Below are 19,736 nucleotides of genomic sequence, written 5' to 3' on the forward strand. Positions count from 1 at the left end.
TGCCTCCCTTGGGCGGGGGGTGGCGCGAGGTGGGGTGAGGCGGGGGCGTCTGGCTTGTCACCGCGCCGGGGGCGTGGGCGGGGGCTGGGTCCGGGCGGCTCTGGGTGTGGGGCTGGCGGGCGGGGAGGGGGAAGGCCGGGGGATGCCCGGCCTCGCTGACACGGGCAGCCCCTCGCGTTCCGGGGGGCCCTGGAGGGAGGGTGTTCCCGGCCTAGCGGTACCGTGTGTGTCTGGGCTGCCCCGGCCCGGAGCCTCCTGTTCTCTGCGCAACTCGCGCTCCTTGCCTCGCCCCTCCCCTGCGGGGCCGCGCGGCGTGGGGAGGGGGCGCCGCTCGGACCCGGGGTGGCGGCGAGGTTATGTAACGCGTGGAGCGGCCGGGGTCGGTGTTTGGGTTGGGGAGTGGGGGGAGGGAGCCGTCTGCCGCGCGCGCCCCGTCTGCGCGTGGGGTGGGGTGAAGGGGAGGATGCACCGGCGTCCCCGGGGTCTCCCTCCCCCACCCCACGCCGCCGGCGGCGCACGGGAAAAGACGGCACCGGTGGGGTGTGTGTGTGTGGGAGGTGGGTAACGTGCTCGTCTGTGTTTTTAATAGTAGTGGGGTTTTGATCCGCTTGGGAGTTGTGTGCTAAGAATAGAAATGTGCGGAAGATGCTGGGTTTGGCTGATCCACTGATGCTGTCTCTGCCGGCGGCAGCGGCGGCGGGCGGCAGCGGCTCAGGCTGCAAGTAAACAAACCAGCCTCTTCCTCGTCCATCTCCTCCTCCTGCGCATCGGTCGGCATCAGCCATGATGCTGGCGGGGGCCCTACCCAGCCCAAAGTTGAAGCCTGCCTGGCTGACGGCTGCGTTCACCCTGACGCCGAGGCGGGGTCACCCTTGTTTGGGATTTCCCGGGAATCCACGGTTAGGTTAGAGATACTGCATCACTTTAGGCCAGGTTTTTTCCACTGTTGGTATTTGCTGTTGATCTGAAAGCAAAGAGGGTGCTTATCCAGAAGTCATAGGATGCACAGACCTCTTCCATCAAAATAATGTTGGTTTAAAAACAAAACACCTGATATTCCCACAGTGGTATTTGGTTGAAAACCCTGTGGGTTGTAATCCATAGTTTCTGAATCCAAGACTGAAACCTGTGTGCATTGGTTCATTTCTAATAGCAATACAATGGTCACACTTTCTTAGCTCATCTTGAAGTTAAAGGGTATCAAGTCATGGCTTTAGAGTGGATGCGATGCCAGTTGTCTAAAGGCATTAACTGAGACACGTGTTTAATATTTGGTCAATATTCTAATAGTCTTGTAGACATACTTGTGACTAGACAAGCAGTGCGATTTGATTTTGATAGAAACACTCTTAGATATATATTCATGAAAGAAATAATGGGAAAACCCAAAGTGAGAGATAAAGATGGTTGGGAAATGGAGATTAGCGTTCAGAACTTGAGAGAATTATTTGCAGAATCTGTGCAAATCAATCTATATGTTCCAAGAAGTGGTCGAAGGCAGGAGAATATTGAATATCTACTCATTCGTGAATTGTTAATTTTCCTAAATGTATGCCACAGTTTCATGCAAGATGTGCATCAGGACTGTAGATTTTCACAGTCTATCACCTTGCCAATTAAAAGGTTGCAAAGGAGACTGGCTGAAGGTCTGCCTTTTGTTTTTGTTGATGGGATTGGCTTCCATACCTTTGATTGACTTGATTTGTAACTTTAAGCAAGGAGAGTGTGTCTGTGGAACAAACGAGAAAGCGTTGGTATTTAGATGGATGTATGATTTCAGTCGCCAATTTTGTGTTTGCACTGTGTAGCTGCAGTCGTGTTTTCTTTATTTTAAAGCTAGTGTATAGTCTAAAAGTAATTCACAAGTTGTGATGGCTGTTTTCTTGTCTCCTACAGTTAGCTGTTTCAGTAATGATTAGTGAATTGTTTTCCAACTCCTTAGTTTAACTCGTGTATGTCAGGGCTGTTGCGCATGTCATTTTATAGCTGTAAAATGTTGTAAGCAAGATTTCACTGACTTTACTGTGAATTGTGTGTTGGGAGCTGGCTTGACTAATAATTTCCAATATTTACATTTCATGGAGGATTACTGTCATTGGAGAATTTGTTTTCCAAATCACTGGAACTCAAACGAAACATGTGATGGTTGAATTTATCATGACACAAATGTACTTAACCTAGAGTCTAGAGCAAAGTAGTGAGTACTTGGGAATTTTTAGCTCTAGCTTTTGATTGAACAAATGGACATTTCCAACTATAAAGAGGAAGGACTCTGTTTTACAAATTGATTTGTGGAAGTTTAGCACATACTTAAACTTTGCGTACATGTTGTGAAAAGGTGCTGCCCTTTATTTTTCGTTCTACCTTTCACTAATTTAGCCTTGAGTAGGACAAGGTGGTTACTGTTATCAGTGTCTTGGATTTTTATCATGATTTGATGGGGTCTTTATATTGTGATTAAGTTTGTGGCATTAAGAACTAGTTTAGATTTGAACAACAAAATCCAAAAACAGGGAAAGCATTTTGTTTTTAGGCAAAATAATTCCTGTGGTTTGACTTCATTTTGTAAATCAGAGGTGTACGTATGATAGTTTTAAATTGCTCCTTTGATAACTCCAGCTTTCAGCATGTATATCAGTACTGAAAATAGTAGTTTCATGCATAATACACTTTTCTGGAAAGATAGTTCTGGATCTTCTAATAGTAAGAAATGTTTTCTGGTAGGGCTAGAAAAAGTTTGGAGTTAAGGTCAGCCAGTGCTTGGTGAGCTCTTGCCATGGGCAAGCCACTGTTATATGTGCTTTGCATGTATTAATCAGCTAACATTCACAACAACTGCTGTCACACTTCTCAAGGTGATTTTCTCATGAATGAATCACTTACTGTCACAGTCTGAAAGCGTGTTTTAACTTTCCCAATGCTAAAATACTTGCTGTGATTCCTCTAAGGTACCTACCAGAGGTCAAAGTTCCAATGTTAAATTTGGGTAATGTCGTCTGATTGTTTCCATAGAATCAATCAAGTTTAAGAAAGTATTGACTGATCCATTAACATTTTCATTTTAATTGTTTCCAATGCCAGATTAAATGCCTTAATGTTTATGTATTCTGTAGCAGCAAGTCTTTCATCAGATTTGATGTACAGTCATTTCTTCTGCTAGTTCATCTTCAAATCCTGGCTTGTGAACCAGTTAGTACTTTCTTCTTGACCTGTAGATGCATTTTTGTTTTGTTTCAGTACTCTGTTGATCTGATTGCTGACAGCAGCTATTTCATGTCCCTAAAAAATGAGTATATTTTGCTAGTGTTTTGAGGGAAAGAGAGAAGAGTCACTAGAAGAAAACGCTAGGAGATTTTAAAATGAAAATTCTCTTTTAGAACTGATTTTATTTCGAGCCTGAGGAATGGGGTGGGAGGTAGAGAGGGATGATAGTATTTTGCCAGTAATAGTTTAGCCGGGATTCTGGTTGAAAGATCTTCCAAACAATATACTAAACTTTTGGGGACAGGAAGTATGTATAATCACAGTGCTGTCCCTTGTGATGCCATCTGTGTATGAAATAGACACACGTCATTTTTCAACTTTTCTAGTGCTGCGCTTCTAAGATTCTGACTAAGGAAACAGACTTAGAGTGCCCTAATACAGCATCACTGTGGGTAGAGCAGAATTGGGAGCAGGGACCCATGTCTCTTAATCTGCCCAGTTGTCTTTCTGAGTCACTGTTGTGATGAACTTTGTTACAGGATTCCATATTTCCTAATTAGCTCTTTCTTTAATCTGAAGTAAAGTTTGTCTTGATACTTAATGGACAACATATCAATTGTATTTCAATAAGTGTGTGGTTCTTTTTTTTCTCTCTATTTTGTAGTCTCCAAGGCATACATATTGTAGGTTTTTATGTGAATGTAGGGAAAATACAGCAAAGTGCAACTGAAATTTCTTTAGCAGCAGACCTCAACCTACTTAGCTATCATAGATGCCTTCAGAAGAGACAAACCATGCTACACAGGAGAAGTGGAAGGGATCGTTTATCTGTAGCTTTTTCGGTAGATTAAATGAAACGGGGGTGTAATAAACTTTCTTTCCTGGTTGTTTCAAATTAGAATATAAACATCGCATAGCAAGGTTGGTTTTTATTTTTAATAATGGATATAATAGTGGAAAATGGCATTCCAATGCCCTACATAGGAATAGGTCAAAGGGGAACTGCTTTGTGTTTTTTCGTAGATGTATTTTAAAGTTTATAGGATTGATTATTAGGAAGATCTGATATTCTCCAGACAGTTTCTATGCTTAATTGGATATCTTCCCCATACTTGAAATCTCAGTGAAGATATCATTAGAAAGGGCTCTAGCAAAGTCCCACAAAGTCTGTTACTGTGCTCTGTGGAGGAAGCAAATCTAAAATGCATAGGTTATGTGTCTCCCTCCCATATAGCATGTATATGCGCAGTATATGATGACAGCTCGTAAAAGGGACAGCTTTGGGCTTATTTGAAGGGCAGAGCAAGTTGCTTCAAATTTTCTCTCTGCTTTAGTATGCTCCCGTTCCCCCAAGTGCTTTTAAAAGTTTCATTCAGCCCTGAGCCTTTTTTATGCCATATATTAGTTTTAGCTATTTCTTGAAATAAGAAAATACCATCAAATTATGTTATGGTTATCCTTGACAATCATTTTTCAAAGTTGTAACATTTTGTTGCACTTGAACATAGTTGTTCCTTGTTAGTTCAGTTTGGGTAGCATGTGTAAGATATATAAAAAGTTATGCAGCAGAAAAAATGTATTCTACATATTAATTACAGCCGAAGTTTGTGTTTTAGAGAACGTTTATTATTAAATTGTATACTGACTTGTAACTTAGAAATCAACATGTTTAAATTTGTTTACTTATAAGTTTTGTTCGTATTTGTAGAAAATAATTGCTAGGGACCTTTTGACTTTGTCAGTCTACTCTGTTTTATTTTATTTGCGATGCCTCAGTTATTTTTAACTTTTAATTTGTTGAAAACAATTTACTGAACTTTGAAAAATAATTTGATATTGAAATGTTCAGAACTGTTTGCAAATGTTAACTACATCTCAAAATGACATATTTTAATTATCTGATAAGAAACTTGAATTGCAAGTAGTCACACTTTTACTTGACATTAACTTTTTCCCGTAGAGAAAAAGAGTCATGATTATTGGCTGATGACCATTTTCTTAGGTTCAAAATTATGGTGGTGGCTACTGCTCATGTTTGTTTTTGGAGTCAAATGGGGTGATGTGTTTGGTAAGAATTTGTTATAAGGGTTGGAAAAGATTCTCAGAAAAATTTTGTTTTGCTTGCCTTCCTGTAACTGAGCATGGTCCTTGCCATGGAGTAGACAGTCAGTACATAGTTATTGACTGAGTAATATAGGTAATACACTTTTTGAGTGACTGTCTTAAAAGATATTTGAAGAACTTTTTGATTAAAGTTGAACAGTCAGCTGCTGTTAAGTACACAAATGTCTTAAAAATTCCTGGAAGTATGATTAGAAAATATATTCTTTCCTTTTTTTCCTCCATAAAGTTGGGTAGTGTTGATACTTATTTTTGTGTGGAGTTGAAATTTAATGATCTGAACAAATATTGCCAATAAATGTCAAGAATAAGTTTCAAAAACAATTTTTTAATGTGTTTTAGTTCTTGCTTTAATGGCAGTGAAGAAGTGACATTCGTTAATGAACAGGGAAGAATATTTGTTGTTTTTTCTTCATAGGTGTTTCTATAATGTTTCAATTCAGTTTTCGCTTTAAGGAGGCATAATAGTATTCTCCTTGTTGAATTACAGTACTTGTTTGCTTATTCTGCTCTGTAGTATATTTCTAAAACTGTGTGCTCATTCCTCCATCCACTTATTTGTGTCTTATTTGTTGAACATCCTTTTATTTTTCCAGGCACTGTCAGTTTGCTTTATTAAATTATACTGTGATAGAACCAAGTAAAAGGTATGAAATGTTTTGTAAATTGTAAAATGACATTCAAATGCAATTTTATCATCAAATTCTGAGTCAGTTCTGAATGAAGATAACCTTTAGCTTAACTGCTTTAAAAATTCTAAATTGAGTCTGCTGAGAATTTTGTGTGAAGCTTCTTAAAAGAATGGGAAAAGTTTGATTATCTAGCAATGAAATGTTTAATACAGTGAATTTTAAAGAAAAATGAACCAATGTGCATCTGTTATGGCTCATGGGGTACAACTCGGTTCTGGAGACGTTAACATCATAGATGGAGGTACAGGTTGCTGTGCCACAGGAAACAGGATGATAGAGCCCCTCGACTTGCACCTTAGTGTCTTCAGTGACAGGAAAGTCCGAGTGGAGAGCAGAGCCATTGCACAAAGTCATTCAGAGAATATGGTTTGTGACTTAGTAATACAAGAGCATTTTCACATGCGGAAGACTACTTCTAGTCTAGTGGTCCTAATTCAGGTTATGTTCAAAGAACATATCATTTTAGCCAGTAGAGATCCAGCAATAATGTGTAAAGCTGAGAATTACGAATGTGAGTAGAATTTGGTGACAATTTGAGATACAAATGGATAAAGCCATCTCTAGAATACTTGATCCTAATGAAAATAACCAGTTTTGTCCTAATGATGTTTTAACTGTTTAATCTTTAGGCACTGATAAAACTTTTTTTTAATCTGAGAATTTTGTTTTTAGAAGCAGTTTAATTAGTAAACAAAAATTATCGATTTTGGGTTTTCCTAGGCATTTCTGTCCTGTGAGAGGCAGTACAAGTGTAAAGAGCAGTTTGCCTTATGGTTTGATCGCTGTTTTGCTGTACAGTGCTGTGATCTTGGGCAACTCACTTCCTCTTAGCCTCCTTTTTTGTCAACTGTAAAATGAACATCAATCTGCTTTAGGATTCTGATGTTTTAAAAAGTCCACGTAAAACTAGAGTAAATCTTGAAAATGCATTTTTCTGAATATCTGTAATTTGCTGGAAAGGCAGATGGATACAGAAAGGAGAGAATCTCCATCTACTGGTTCACTTCCCAAGTGCCTATAGTAGCTGGGGGCTGGGCCAGGCCAAAGCCAGCAGTCAGGAAGTTCATTTTGGTAAGGTACCTGGATGACAAGAACCCAAGTCCCCAAACTAGCACCTGCCTTGCAGGAAGATTATCTGGAAGCTGGAATGGAAGGGGAGATGGGATGGGTATTCTGTCTGCTATGGGATGCAGCCATCCCAGTCAATATCTGAACTTGCTGAGTCATGACACTTGGATCTCTTTATATAGGGATATTGTCATACTGATAATTTTAATAGGGAAGCATGTGCCTCATATATGCTTTAAGATGAATTATTATTTTCTTTTTACCTAGGCTCTGTTAGTTTTAGCATGAGAAACCAGGAATGGCCTTAATCAGTATTGGCCGTTGTTGCCTGTACTGCTTAAGAGCTTGGCTGCAGTACAGCTCTGAAAAGCCGTTTTGTATCAGTTCTAGCAGTGTTGGACTCAGAATTCTATATGTAGTGTCAAAAGTAAACTCTTTCGCTCTGTCCAGCTCTGTGTTCTGAGCCAGTTGACCATCTTGAGTTCCTTAGCATGTTGTATCAACGTTCCTCACCAAGGATTTTTTTTTCTTTTGCTCATTTTTAATGGTGACACAGCTCTTGTGTTATATAACCATTTCCTAGGGTAGTATTAAGTTTAAACTTTGCTGAGGTGTAAATAAAGTTCTACATGTTTATTTTGAAATCGTTAATATGCTAGCAGCAGTGTTTTCAGAGGATATGGTTTGTAGAGTCTCTCCTTGCTTGCTTGTCTTCCTTTTCGTCTTACTCCTTTCCCAGTATTTCTGTAATTGAGTATTCAGACAAACAAAGGTTGAGGGGAGGAGAACTTAGAGTCTAGTACCTTTGTGATTCTCTGTGGCAACAACTCCTGTGGTGATGATTCTGAGTAATCCCGGCCATACCTCTAGGTGCTGTCCTTGACTTCATGGCACATCCAGGGTGGATGAGGGGCTCTTCCCTCAGCCACACAGCCTGCATCAGGCCATTTAGACAGTTTGGAGGATGTTTAGTCTTGATTCCTGACTGCTGAGTGATTAGAAGAAATCCTATAATCTGGTTAAGTACTAAGGGAGTCTAACCTTGAATGTCACTGCTCTGTGTAATTTATGAAAACCTGAATTGAGAGAGTAGGATGGTTGTGTATTTCATCTGTCCACATCTCTGGTTATCCAAAACCAAGGCAGTGTTGCTGGACCACACAACATGGTATTCCTAGACCACATGTTGGTCCTTTTCTGTGGAAATGGTTCTGTTCAATTCTGTCTTAACGTTTTTGTTCTTAGGTTCAAAGTAAGACAGTAAGAAACAGCCTTGTATAACTCAGCGTTCATCTGTGGGCATGTTTTTGAGAACTTTGCCTGTTATACTCTAAGGCATTTTAGGAAGGAATCATAGGCTATCAGAATGAAGGTAATATGGTCTGATTGCAATTTTTTTTTTTTAATTATGGATTCTGTAAATAGGAAAAACTATTGTATTTCTTTATTTTCTTTTTCTTTCTTAAAACGTCATCCCTGGTTCGTGGCTTACGTTTCACAAACATGTAGGCTTTTTAGTCTGGCTTCTGTTTGTCTTGTGGCAGTGTAGTTTTAAAATTGAATGCCTGCTCAGGAGTTAGACACCTGGACTCAAATTTTGGGTCCAACATTTATTAGCTGTATTAAAATCAGACAAACTGCTTGGTCTCTGTCAGCCTCCCTCAGTTTCCCTGTCTGTTAAACGGATTTCTGGTGCCCAATTAGGTTTCTTGTGAAGATTTCCTGAGAAAAGTAAAGACCGGTGATAGTTCTTGGCACATTTTGACTACTCAGCAGCTTTCCTTACTTTCTATTTTCTTGGTTTCACTTTCTTTGCTTTACAAAATAACTGATTTTATATCACATACTTATTATAATGTGAAATATTTCTTGACATAGGCGGAGTAAGAATACACAAATGTTGGTTTCTTGGTATTTATTTTGTAGGCGTAGCAATTAGAAATAGTTAAAATTGCTTTGCCATAACTTTCTGAAATTGCAGGGATTTAGATCATTTAACTTTCATTTTCTCCCCTCTTCACCTCAAAAACACATTACAAATGATTTTTCTGTTACTTGTGTAGGTGTGACAGTGGTTTTCTTAAGACATATTTTGTTGCATCCTCTTAGAAAATAAGTTTCACTGTCATTTGAAATTTGTCACAAGATCAGGGAAGTGCAGTCATTATAGAACTATTTAATAAATAAGTTCCCCAGTTTGAAGAGCTAGACTTTTATGTGAGGTCAAGCCAGTTGAAGACATTTACAAAGAATTAGTTGTTTGTTATTGCTATGTGAGTTGCAAGAATGGAAAAAAAGAAATTCTTTCTTCAATACTTCCTTCCAGGCTGAGTCATCACTAGAGAGTGGGAAGGGCAGCAGCAGCAGCAGCAGCAGCAGAGAATCCAAACCCTAAAGCTGATACCACAAAGTACCATTTCTCCAAGTTGGGGGCTCAGAGGGGAGCCATCATGAGCGATGTTACCATTGTGAAAGAAGGTTGGGTTCAGAAGAGGGGTAAGTGCTCTACAAAGCGAACACAGAATGGTTGGTAATAGTGCAAGTTGATCTTTTTGCTGATGTTGTTAAAGTAAACCATGACATGCTGTGTCTACCAAGAGAGAAATGATATTGATACATGTGTTAGGAATGTGCTTGTTTAGGAATGCTTTGTAGCTCTTGATCTTGGTATCTTAATAGTTAGAAAGTTAGGTTTGAGTTACATACAAGTTACAGAAAGTTGACTTTTTCACAGATTCTACAATCTAGAGAGATACTCTTAGAATAATCCAGAGAAGTTCTGTTCTGTATGCATTTAAGATAATGTGAATGTATGGGTAACATTCCGTTAAGCTGATTTGGATCATGACTGGGAAAGGGCTTAAAGTAGTAAAGGGGGAAGGATTTATCCTACAGTTCATGCAATAAGCAGCCTCATAACTTAGGTAAGTAGAGTTCTGAAATAAAAAAGCCAGATGAAGACAAGGATTTTTGTGTATGTTTGTTTATTTTCATGCTTTTTTTTTATTATTTACTCTTACTTATTGTTTATTGTTCACTCCTACTTTAGATAAGTACGGGCATTTTTTTTGTTGTTGTTCTTAATAAAGGAAGAACTCTTAAGTGTAATGCCTAGTTTATCATGTGTGAGATCACCTGCTTTGTGGTCAATGTGTTTATTAGAAATCTAGAGTTTAGATTTGTTGCTAGGCAACTGCTGTTTACCCACATGACCAAGTTGAGTACTACTAAGGACTGTTCCCATTCTTAGGACTTTTTTAGTTGCTGTATATGGATTTCCTGGGTGGAATTGATCTTACAAAAATGACTTTAACATTCTTTGAAGATCTGTAAATAATATATGCTGTACAGCTATTAGTTTTAAATGTGATTATCTGTTGAGTGTTTACATAAAAAAAATCAGCCCTTTTGAATTAAAATTTACATGCAGTAATGTTAAACAAGTTTAAGGTACAATCTGATGAATCTTTCCTGCTGCACAAAGTGGTGTAAGCAATGATTATGATCATGTCAAGGAACTTTCCATTGCCCCAGAGAGTTCTTTCATGTCCCTTTGTAGTCCAGTTCTCGTCCTTCAGCTCCAACTGCTATGCTGCTTGCTATTGCTCTTGTTTTACTTTTACAGATTCTCATTTAATTATATCAGGCAACCTGTAGTCTTTTATGTCTGATTTCTTTCACACAGAATATTAATTTTAAGATTCATTAATGTTGCATATACCATTGGTTCCTTTTTATTGCTAAGTAATATTTTGCAGTTTGGGATGTTTGGGAAACATTGCAGTTTGGGATGTTTGGGAAAGCTTTAGAGTAATTCCCTTGGTTTGTTTAATTAATTGTATCTGTTTGCAGTGCTATAGTCCAAGGATAGTGTTCAGTGCATGGAAGATAGAAAAAGAAAAAAAATGAATAGGAATTTCTCAGGGAATTTGGGTAGGGAAGCTGGATTTTAGTGTGTATGTGTGTTGTTTATTTTTAAAGTAACAGCCACATTAATTTAAGAATGTGACTAGTACTCAATGAAATGAATTACAAAGTGAAAAGTAAAAATGTTTTCCCGTACCAACTAGTTTCTTTTCTAAGAGGTAATAGTTTCAGACAGTTTCTATTTTCAGTTCCCCTCCTGGTGATTATCTCAGTTTTCTACATAATATGATAAATTTTGTGACTAATCATCTTAAGTAATGTGTTGTCTCCCCGCTATGAAAAATGCAGAATTTAACTTTCCTGTGTCTTGGCTGCTCCCCTGCCCTCTGTGTAGACCTGAGGTAGTTGGCGCAGGGAGGTCAGGAAGGATTTAGACAGTGCTTCTAATGCAGTAGCTTTTGTCAGTTGGGGCTCATTGTCGCCTCTCCCTGTCATTGCCTCAACTCCTTGTGCTGCTCTGCTCCAGTTATGTCAGCTGTAACATTTATATTGTCAAGGTTTATAACAGTTGTATTTATTGACTCTGAAAGTAGAAAATAATTTTATAAACATACAAATGATACTCCTAAACCAAATTAGGGGACAGATGGCTTTCCTGTGTCCTGTTGGAACTCAAGATTATGCCACACTTCAGTTTGGCTTCTCATTGCCATGTTTTCCCCTGTGTTGGTAGAAGAGTGCCTGTCTTTATTATATTCCTTGGTTATTCAGCTTTTTACTCGTTTTGCTTTTGCAGTTCTTTCTGGATATGATACCTAGCTAAGATATCATGTTACTTAGTTCTTAAACAACTTTTATGCAGTCTTAACTCTTGCATTGTTCCTCCTTTGTTTTTTATATACAGTCTCCAGAGCACCTCCTGAATCAGCTGAATCTGTTTCAGGGGCAAAGTGTGTGGATACTTGTGCCACCATGTTTGCATTTTTTGTTTTCTTTATCAATGGGGCACAGAATTCAGCTTTAAAATTATTTTCTTTCAGAATTTTCCAGGTTATATTATATTGCTGTTTAGTGTCCAGTTTTATTACTAAGAGGTTTGGTAATCATTTCTTTGTAAGGAACCTGTGTTTGCTCTGTTTGTATTGATGCCTTTTTATCCTTAGAATTATTTATCTTCTAGAGCTTTTTTTTTTTACATTTATTTATTTTTATTGGAAAGTCAGATATACAGAGAGGAGGAGAGACAGAGAAATATCTTCCATTTGATGATTCACTCTAAGCAGCTGTGGTGGCTGGAGCTGAGCCAATCCGAAGCCAGGAGCCAGGAGCTTCGACTGTCTCCCACACGGGTGCAGGGTCCCAAGGCTTTGGGCTGCCCTCCTCTGCTTTCCCAGGCCATAAGCAGGGAGCTGGATGGGAAGTGGGTTGCTGGGATTAGAACCGGCACCCATATGGGATTCCAGTACTTTTATACCAGTCCACTGTTTCACAGTTTTTCTTTAATTTTCCATGTCTTTGTTTTCTTCTTACTTTTTGGGAGATGTCTTTATTGATTTCTTTTTGTCAGGCTTTTACTGATTTTTTTTAAGGTTTATTTTGATTTGAAGTGCAGAGTTATACACAGAGGAGAGAGACTATCTGCTGGTTCACTGTAGAGAGAGAAATATCTTCCCGTCTTCTGGTTCATTCTCTAAATGGCCACATGGTGGGAGCCTAGCAGATCCAAAGCCAACAGCCATAAGGTTCCTTTTAGTCTCCCATGTTGGGTGCAGGGTCCCACGGACTTACACCAACTTCTGCTGCTTTACCAGGCTATTAGCAAGGAGCTGTATTGGAAGTGGAGTAGCTGGGACATGAACTGATGTTTGTATGGGATGTGGGGGCTACAGTTGGAAGATTAGGCTACTGTGCCACAGTGCCAGCCCTTAGTGAATTATCTAGTATTTTATTTTATTATTACTGTATATTTTGGGGAGCTCTTTCTGGTTCATAGTGACCTGCTCCTGTAGGTATAAGCTAATCTTTAGTCTTTAGCCCCTATGTGTATTTTGTTTTCTCCTATCAGTGAGTTTATCATGTTCTTTTTTTTTTTTGGTGTTAGTTTTCTTGAAGTGTCTTGTGATCTCTGTTTACCTGTATAATTATGAAATGATTGGGTTTACTGGTAATATCTTTTCTTAGTATCTGATAGGGTGAAATAATTTATTAAAGGATTTGTGATGGTCAAATGTTTTACTGGTATCTTGAAAGCTTAGCTGAAATGGTAGGGAAACCAAATTTTGAGTTTTCCCCTATACTTTTCTTAATTTCGCCTTAAGAGATTTTCAGTATTATTTTAATGATACTTTTAGTTGGCTATTAAAAAATGTAAACTATAGCATTAAATAAATTGTAGTAATATTAATCAGCGACTTAGATTATGAAATTTGTTTAGTAGTAGATTTATTATTATTTTTTTTAATTTGAAAGGCAGAGTTAGAGAAAAGAGGGGAAAGATGTTCCCTGTGTTGGCTCACTCCTCAAATGGCTGTAATGGTTGAGGCAGGGTCAGGATGAAGCTAGGAGCTTGGAACTCCATTTGGGTCTCCCATGGGTACAGGGGCCCCAGGAGTTGGACTGTCTTCCTCTGCTTTCCTAGGCAGTTATCAGGGAGCTGGATTGGGAGTGAAACAGCTGGGACTCCACATGGATTGCTAGCATTTCAGGCCATGGCTAAAGTCTCTGTGCTCCATGGCTGGCTCTAGTAATGTTTCATAATAATCTAATTAGTGTAAGTGTGGAAGTGTCACCAGTCAATTCATAATGTTACTATTTTGGAGTAACCAAGTCAGTTTTATTATGAATAGCATTTGATCGATGAAAAGTACTGCATAGTTGTTAATTTTGTATACTTTTTGTTGTAATTATATTGAACTTTGTGTTGTGTTCTATTTGTGTAACTAGTTTGTGCTTTCAGATAACTTTTTTCCTTTTGTGTGTGTTGCGTTTAAACTTTCCAGTTCAGGAGTATGCATCAACTGTGTCCTTTAAATGCTGCCTGTCTCTGTTATGTAAAGTGACTTAGATGAACTAGAATGTTAAGAACAACATAATTCCAAATGAAATACTTTGTCCAAGTTCTTTTACAACATAGAGTAGTTTTCCCAATCAAAGTACATTTTAGTAACATAAAACTTGTGAACTGAGTTATGTTGGAATGTGTGTATTGCGATATAGCAAAATTGAACAAGTTATGGAAAACAAAATGCATGTTGTTTTGGCTGTTTACCTAATTTCAAGGGTTTTTTTCCCCTTTCCTTTTCTTAGTATGTACTGATGCTATTTTTGTTCATGTTTTATTCACAAAATGACTATAGAAATAACTTAACAGCGATTAAGGAGAGAGAAAATGACAGTATGATTTCCTGTTTACTACCAGCAGCAGGCTTTTTCCAGAAAGAGTGAAGAGCTGTGGCAGTGACAGTGTAAACCACATAGGAGATTAGAAAGCTCACTCTGACTGTTGAAATTGTAAATGGAAAATAAACATGGGAAAATTAAGTTAATTTTTGGATGGCATTGAGACTTTGAGATTTACAATAATGTGGAATTTGTTTTCTTTATAGTTTCAGTATATTAGTGTTGAAACTTAACCTGGAGAACCATCAAATGATAAGCATTTGTATACATTGTAGATTTATTGATTGAAGTGTAAGTTGCTGTTGCATGTACACATCTTCCCAATCAGCAGTTAATTTGTGTATTGCCTCTCTAATCTGTAGCCTTGTTACATTCACTGACAAATGTTAGCTGCTTTTAGGACCTCTTGCGTAGATGGTGAAGTTATCTGTAAGAGGCACAGTTCTGCTTCCCTGGTGTTTATGCTCTGGTTTCTTCTGATCGTGTTTCTTCAGGTAGGACCTGCAATGCAGTGTTGAGTAAAGATGCTGAGAGCCAATGTATTTACCTTATTTCTCACTTTACTGAATAAGCATTGATTTGGCTGTTAAGCTTCAAACTGGCTGTTGTTTTTTCCATTGCTGACTTTCATCATGTTGAGAAAGTTCCCTTGAATTTGTTTTTTTTTTTTTGAGCTTTTCTATCATGAATAATGTTTCAGTTTTCTCTGAAGATTTTATTGCATCTGTTGAAATGACTGCTTGATTTTTATTTATAGGCTGGTAATACAATGAATTGCTTTAATTGACAAAATAAATCTCATTTGGTCATTTTGTTATTACTACTTTTTATTATAGTACCAGTTTCAATTTACTATTATTTTACGGTGGAATTTTTTTGCATTCACAAAGTGTTGAATTATAGTTTCATTTCTGGAGGATTTTGCTAAGGTGGGTTGTATTTCTTTGTTACATATTTAGTGAAATGCGCTGGTGAAAGCGTTTGGGTTGGAGTTTTTGTTGGAAGATTGTTGATAGTATGTAACTTTAAAAAAATATATGTCTATTTCATTAATTTTAATCTTGGTAAATAATAGTTTTAGAGATTGTCATATGCTTAGTTGTTTACAGTTGTTTACATTTTTGGCATAAAGTTAATTGTAATGTCCTCTTAAACTTTAAATTTTTGTTGGGACTGGCAACATAGCCGAGCAGCTAAAGTCCTTGCCTTGCATGTGCCGGCATCCCATGTGGGTGTCTGTTTGTGTCCTGCCTGCTCCACTTCCCTTCCAGCTCCCTGCTTGTGGCCTGGGAAGGAGATGGAGGATGGCCAAAAGCTTGGGGACCGTGTACCTGTGTGGGAGACCTGGAGGAAGCTCCTGTCTCCTGGCTTTGGATGAGCTTAGCTCTGGCCAATTGCAGCCACTTGGAGGGGTGAACCAGAAGATGGAAAATCTTTCTGTATCTCCTCCTCTCTGTAAATCTGACTTAGTTATAAAAATAAATAAATATTTTTAAAAAGAAAGTTTTATTTATTTATTTGAAAACTGGAGTTACAAAGAGAGAGGAAGAGCCAGAGCTCTTCCTTTTGCTAGTTCACGCTGCTGATGTTCACCGTGACCAGGGCTGGGGAGCAGGTTGGAGCCAGGATCTCAGAGTTGTTTCCTGGTCTGGCATGTCAGTTGCAGGGGCCCAGACCTTTAGCAGGGAGCTAGACTGGAAGTAGATCAGTCACTACAGGGATTATCATTGAAAAGGGACGTGAATTTATCTTACTATACTGTTCAACTCTATCCTACAAATCTTGATATAATGTGTTATCATTGGCATTTATTACAAAAGGTTTTCCAATTTTTTGATCTTTGCATATTGAATTATTAGAAGGGTGTTGCCTAATTTCAAACTGCATGCACTTCTGAATATCTCAGAATGATTAAGTTCTATTTGATTTTTTGTAGTTGTTTTAGAAGATACTCTGACATCTTGGTCATATGATCCATTTTATGATTTATTTTGTAGGGTCCACTATGTGATCTATCATAATTTTGTTCTGTTGGGGTGTAGATTTTCTTTTCTGTAAATAATATGGTTAACATGGTTGACGTTGGTCATATCGTCTATATCTTTATTAACATATGTTTTTTGTCACTTAATGAGAAGATATCCAAACCCCAAATATGATTCTGGCATTTGTTTACTTTTTACATCTTCCTTTTTGTACTTTGTCTTTGAATCTTTGTTTTGAATACATTCACAAATTATGATTATTACAGCTTCTTGATGTATGTTTATCATTTCATTCTTATTTGATAATTTCATTGTATGTTGCTCATTATGATATGATATTATAAAGATTCTGACACTGCTATTTTCTTTAGGAGACTGTTGTATGTATGTTTTAATGTTTAGGTAACATAATTTATGCTTTTTAAGTCACAGGATTGTTATTTATTATCCAGTCTAATGCCCATAATAAGTGTTGTGGAGTAGTATTTTTTGAGGGGTAGTTTATGAGAAATTTTTGAGGAGTAGGAAGCTAAAGGTTTAAACTCCTCCCCCCGCCCCCCCCCTTCTAGTCACTTACCTGGAAACATAGTTAATTTTTTTTTCTAGCACATTTGTAGAATTTCAAGTTTGCAACTGTTGGGCGGGAAGATTTAAAACCCTCAGAGTGGAAAATGGGGAGTGGTCTCCACAAGGCCGAATCCTAATGCTGTTGGAGTAGCATCATTCGCTGCCCTGTAGAGCAATGGGGAGTCAGAAACTATGCCCCGAGCTGTGTGCTCTCTCTAACTGTCCCCACGCTCTCTGCATCCTTCCATATATAGACTTAATGTGCCTGTTGATATGATTACTCTGCACCTGCCACTGTATTTTCCTCTGTGTTTTAATACTGTTAGTTTTTCTGCTTTGCATACTCCCCTCTCCTCTCTTGTCACTTGAAAATTCCCCGTGTGCTTCAAGGCCAGATTCTAATCATGTCACCGGTGTTTTCCTAAATTATAGTCTTAGAAAATTGGAATGATTTTTCTGATCTGTTATATTGAAACACTTTCTTATATTCCTTATGGCTTTCTTCTGGTTAGTCATCTAAGTACTTTGTCCTTTCTATTGTGTACTCTTGAGCGTAGAAACTATGTGTAATACAGTTGTTTTAATTTCTCATGTAGCATCCGGAGCATCTCTAATGTAACAGTCTCTTAATCAGTGCTTGGTCAATGGAAGACAATAACAGTTGTAGAAGTTCAGATAGCAGTGTATCAAAGTTAGTTAGGACCTAGAATTGGGACAGCTGAGACAAGGCAGGAAATGCAGAGTAAATAGATCACAAGAAAGCTGTTGGTGTGTACAGGATAGGAATGTCAAGAGGGCAAATCTGGGATTCTGTCATTAAGTTGCGTATTTGCCAAGCTTTTGTGTGTAGCAGAATGGAACTAAGAGGATAGAGATTGGTGTAATTGACTGTATGGTTGTTCTTGGCCATGGTGGTTGGGCACTATCTGATGGTGTCAGAATTGACTGGTGTGTAGGCATTCAGGTAATTCTAACAGTACAGTGCAAATGGTAGTGTTCCTTGTTCTGGAAGACTGATGCATATTTTATGTGTAATTTTTGTTTTATTGTTAGAACTGTAAAGCACTTCTGAGTTCATGAAGCCAAAACTTGCAAGCATATAAAGTTTTGTGGTGCTCTGGTACAATGGTATAATGGTTATACACCTGTGATGCCAGCATCCTGTGTGGGAGGCTGCTCTGCTTCTGACCTACTTGACTGTAAACGTGTGCGGGAAAGCAGCAGCAGATAATCTGAGTACTTGGATCCCTGTTGCTCGCGTAGCCGACCCGAATGAAGCTCCGGGCCTCCGGCTGGCCGTTGTGACCATCTAGGGAGGGAACCAGTGGGTGGAAGATCTCTGTCTCTTCCTCTCTCCCATTGGCTGGTACGTTTACATGAAAATAAGTGAATCTTGAGAAAAAAACTCATCTCTACTGTTTCTGGTGGATCATTTGTTTCAGATATTGTGGATAGCTAAAATCTCAATACAGAAAACAGGTTTTGGTGCTTGACACCAAGTGGCCACTGATTTTGCATGTCTGAGTGGGGCAAGGTAAATTCTGCTTTCTATTCTGTAAGGCTATTAGATACTGCAAGATCTCTGTGATGACTTCTCTCACTGTTCTTTAAGGCAGAAAGTGATGGATTCTTGGTTTATGGCTCAGTGTGATTTTTGAATGTCTTATACATAGTGCTGGCGTCCTCTTGTGCAAATGTCTGCTTGTCAGGACTTGCTGACTGCGTGTGGTGCCGGAGGAGCACAGGACAACTGTCCACCTTGCCTCCCTCAACATCTGTCACCTGGGGGCAGCGCCAACAAGAGTGGTTAGGAGGCTTCAGTCTGTTTTTCTGTTTTTACCCTTTAAATGAATTTTTTTATTGTGTCTGTCCATCTGTGTATCTTGTTAGAAAGAGAAAGGGAAGGAGGAAGGAGAGAGGTGAGAGAAGAGTGAGTGAGTACTCCCGACTTCTGGTTCGCTCCCCAAATGCATGCAATGGCTGGGGCTGAGTCAGGTTTAAGCTGGGATGTGGAATTCAATCCCAGTTGCTTCTGTGATATCTAACTATTGGAGCCATCTCCTGATTCAAATTTTAGCCCAGGAACTCTGATTTGGGATGTGAATGGCTAAACTGGTGTTCCAGTTGCTAGATCAAATGTCTGCTCTATTACATTTTGCTTATATAAATCTTCCACATATGTCAGTTTGTCTAGGTGTTACCAGATTATATTCCTAGCACTATCCTGTAAAGACTCCTGATTTCTTATGTTATACTATAGCCACTTCTTGCATGTAATTTATACATTCTGTGTTTTTAAATTATTTTCATTTAATTTGAGAAGTGTAACTTATTTTTTTAAAAAGATTTATTTATTTATAGAAAAGTCAGATATACAGAGAGGAGGAGAGACAGAGAGGAAGATCTTCCATCCAATTATTCACTCCCCAAGTGAGTGCAACAGTTGGTGCTATGCCGGTCCGAAGTCGGAAACCAGGAACCTCTTCTGGGTCTCCCACACGGGTGCAGGGTCCCAAGGCTTTGGGCCGTCCTCGACTGCTTTCCCAGGGCACAAGCAGGGAGTTGGATGGGAAGTGGAACTGCCGGGACTAGAACCGGTGACCATATGGGATCCTCCTGGCGCTTTCAAGGCGAGGACTTTAGCCCCTAGGCCTCTGCACCAGGCCCGAGAAGTTTAATTTAATAGCAATCTCTGTTTCCTCCCAAGAAAGCCATGCTTAGAAACTGTTTCCCTATTTTTCTCATTTTCTAAGCACCATTATGATTCAGAATTTTTGTATTAGTAATGTGTGAATTTCCCTCGTAAAAAGTAAAAAATTCAAGCTGAACATTT

The 19,736-nt window shown here is 38.7% G+C and overlaps 1 protein-coding gene across 1 annotated transcript in view; it reads left to right on the forward strand.

Moving 5' to 3' along the window:
- AKT3 (AKT serine/threonine kinase 3) overlaps window positions 1-19,736 on the forward strand; it is a 236,777-nt gene that overhangs the window by 286 nt on the left and 216,755 nt on the right. The window contains exon 2 of the mRNA XM_040967991.1: window positions 9,412-9,581. Coding sequence (XP_040823925.1) covers window positions 9,536-9,581 — 46 coding nt within the window. The 5' untranslated portion in view covers window positions 9,412-9,535. The remainder of the gene's footprint in view (window positions 1-9,411; window positions 9,582-19,736) is intronic.

The sequence above is a fragment of the Ochotona curzoniae genome, unplaced genomic scaffold (genome assembly GCF_017591425.1).
Source record: "Ochotona curzoniae isolate NIBS_2020 unplaced genomic scaffold, NIBS_Ocur_1.0 scaffold_4683, whole genome shotgun sequence".
Classification (NCBI taxonomy): domain Eukaryota; kingdom Metazoa; phylum Chordata; class Mammalia; order Lagomorpha; family Ochotonidae; genus Ochotona; species Ochotona curzoniae.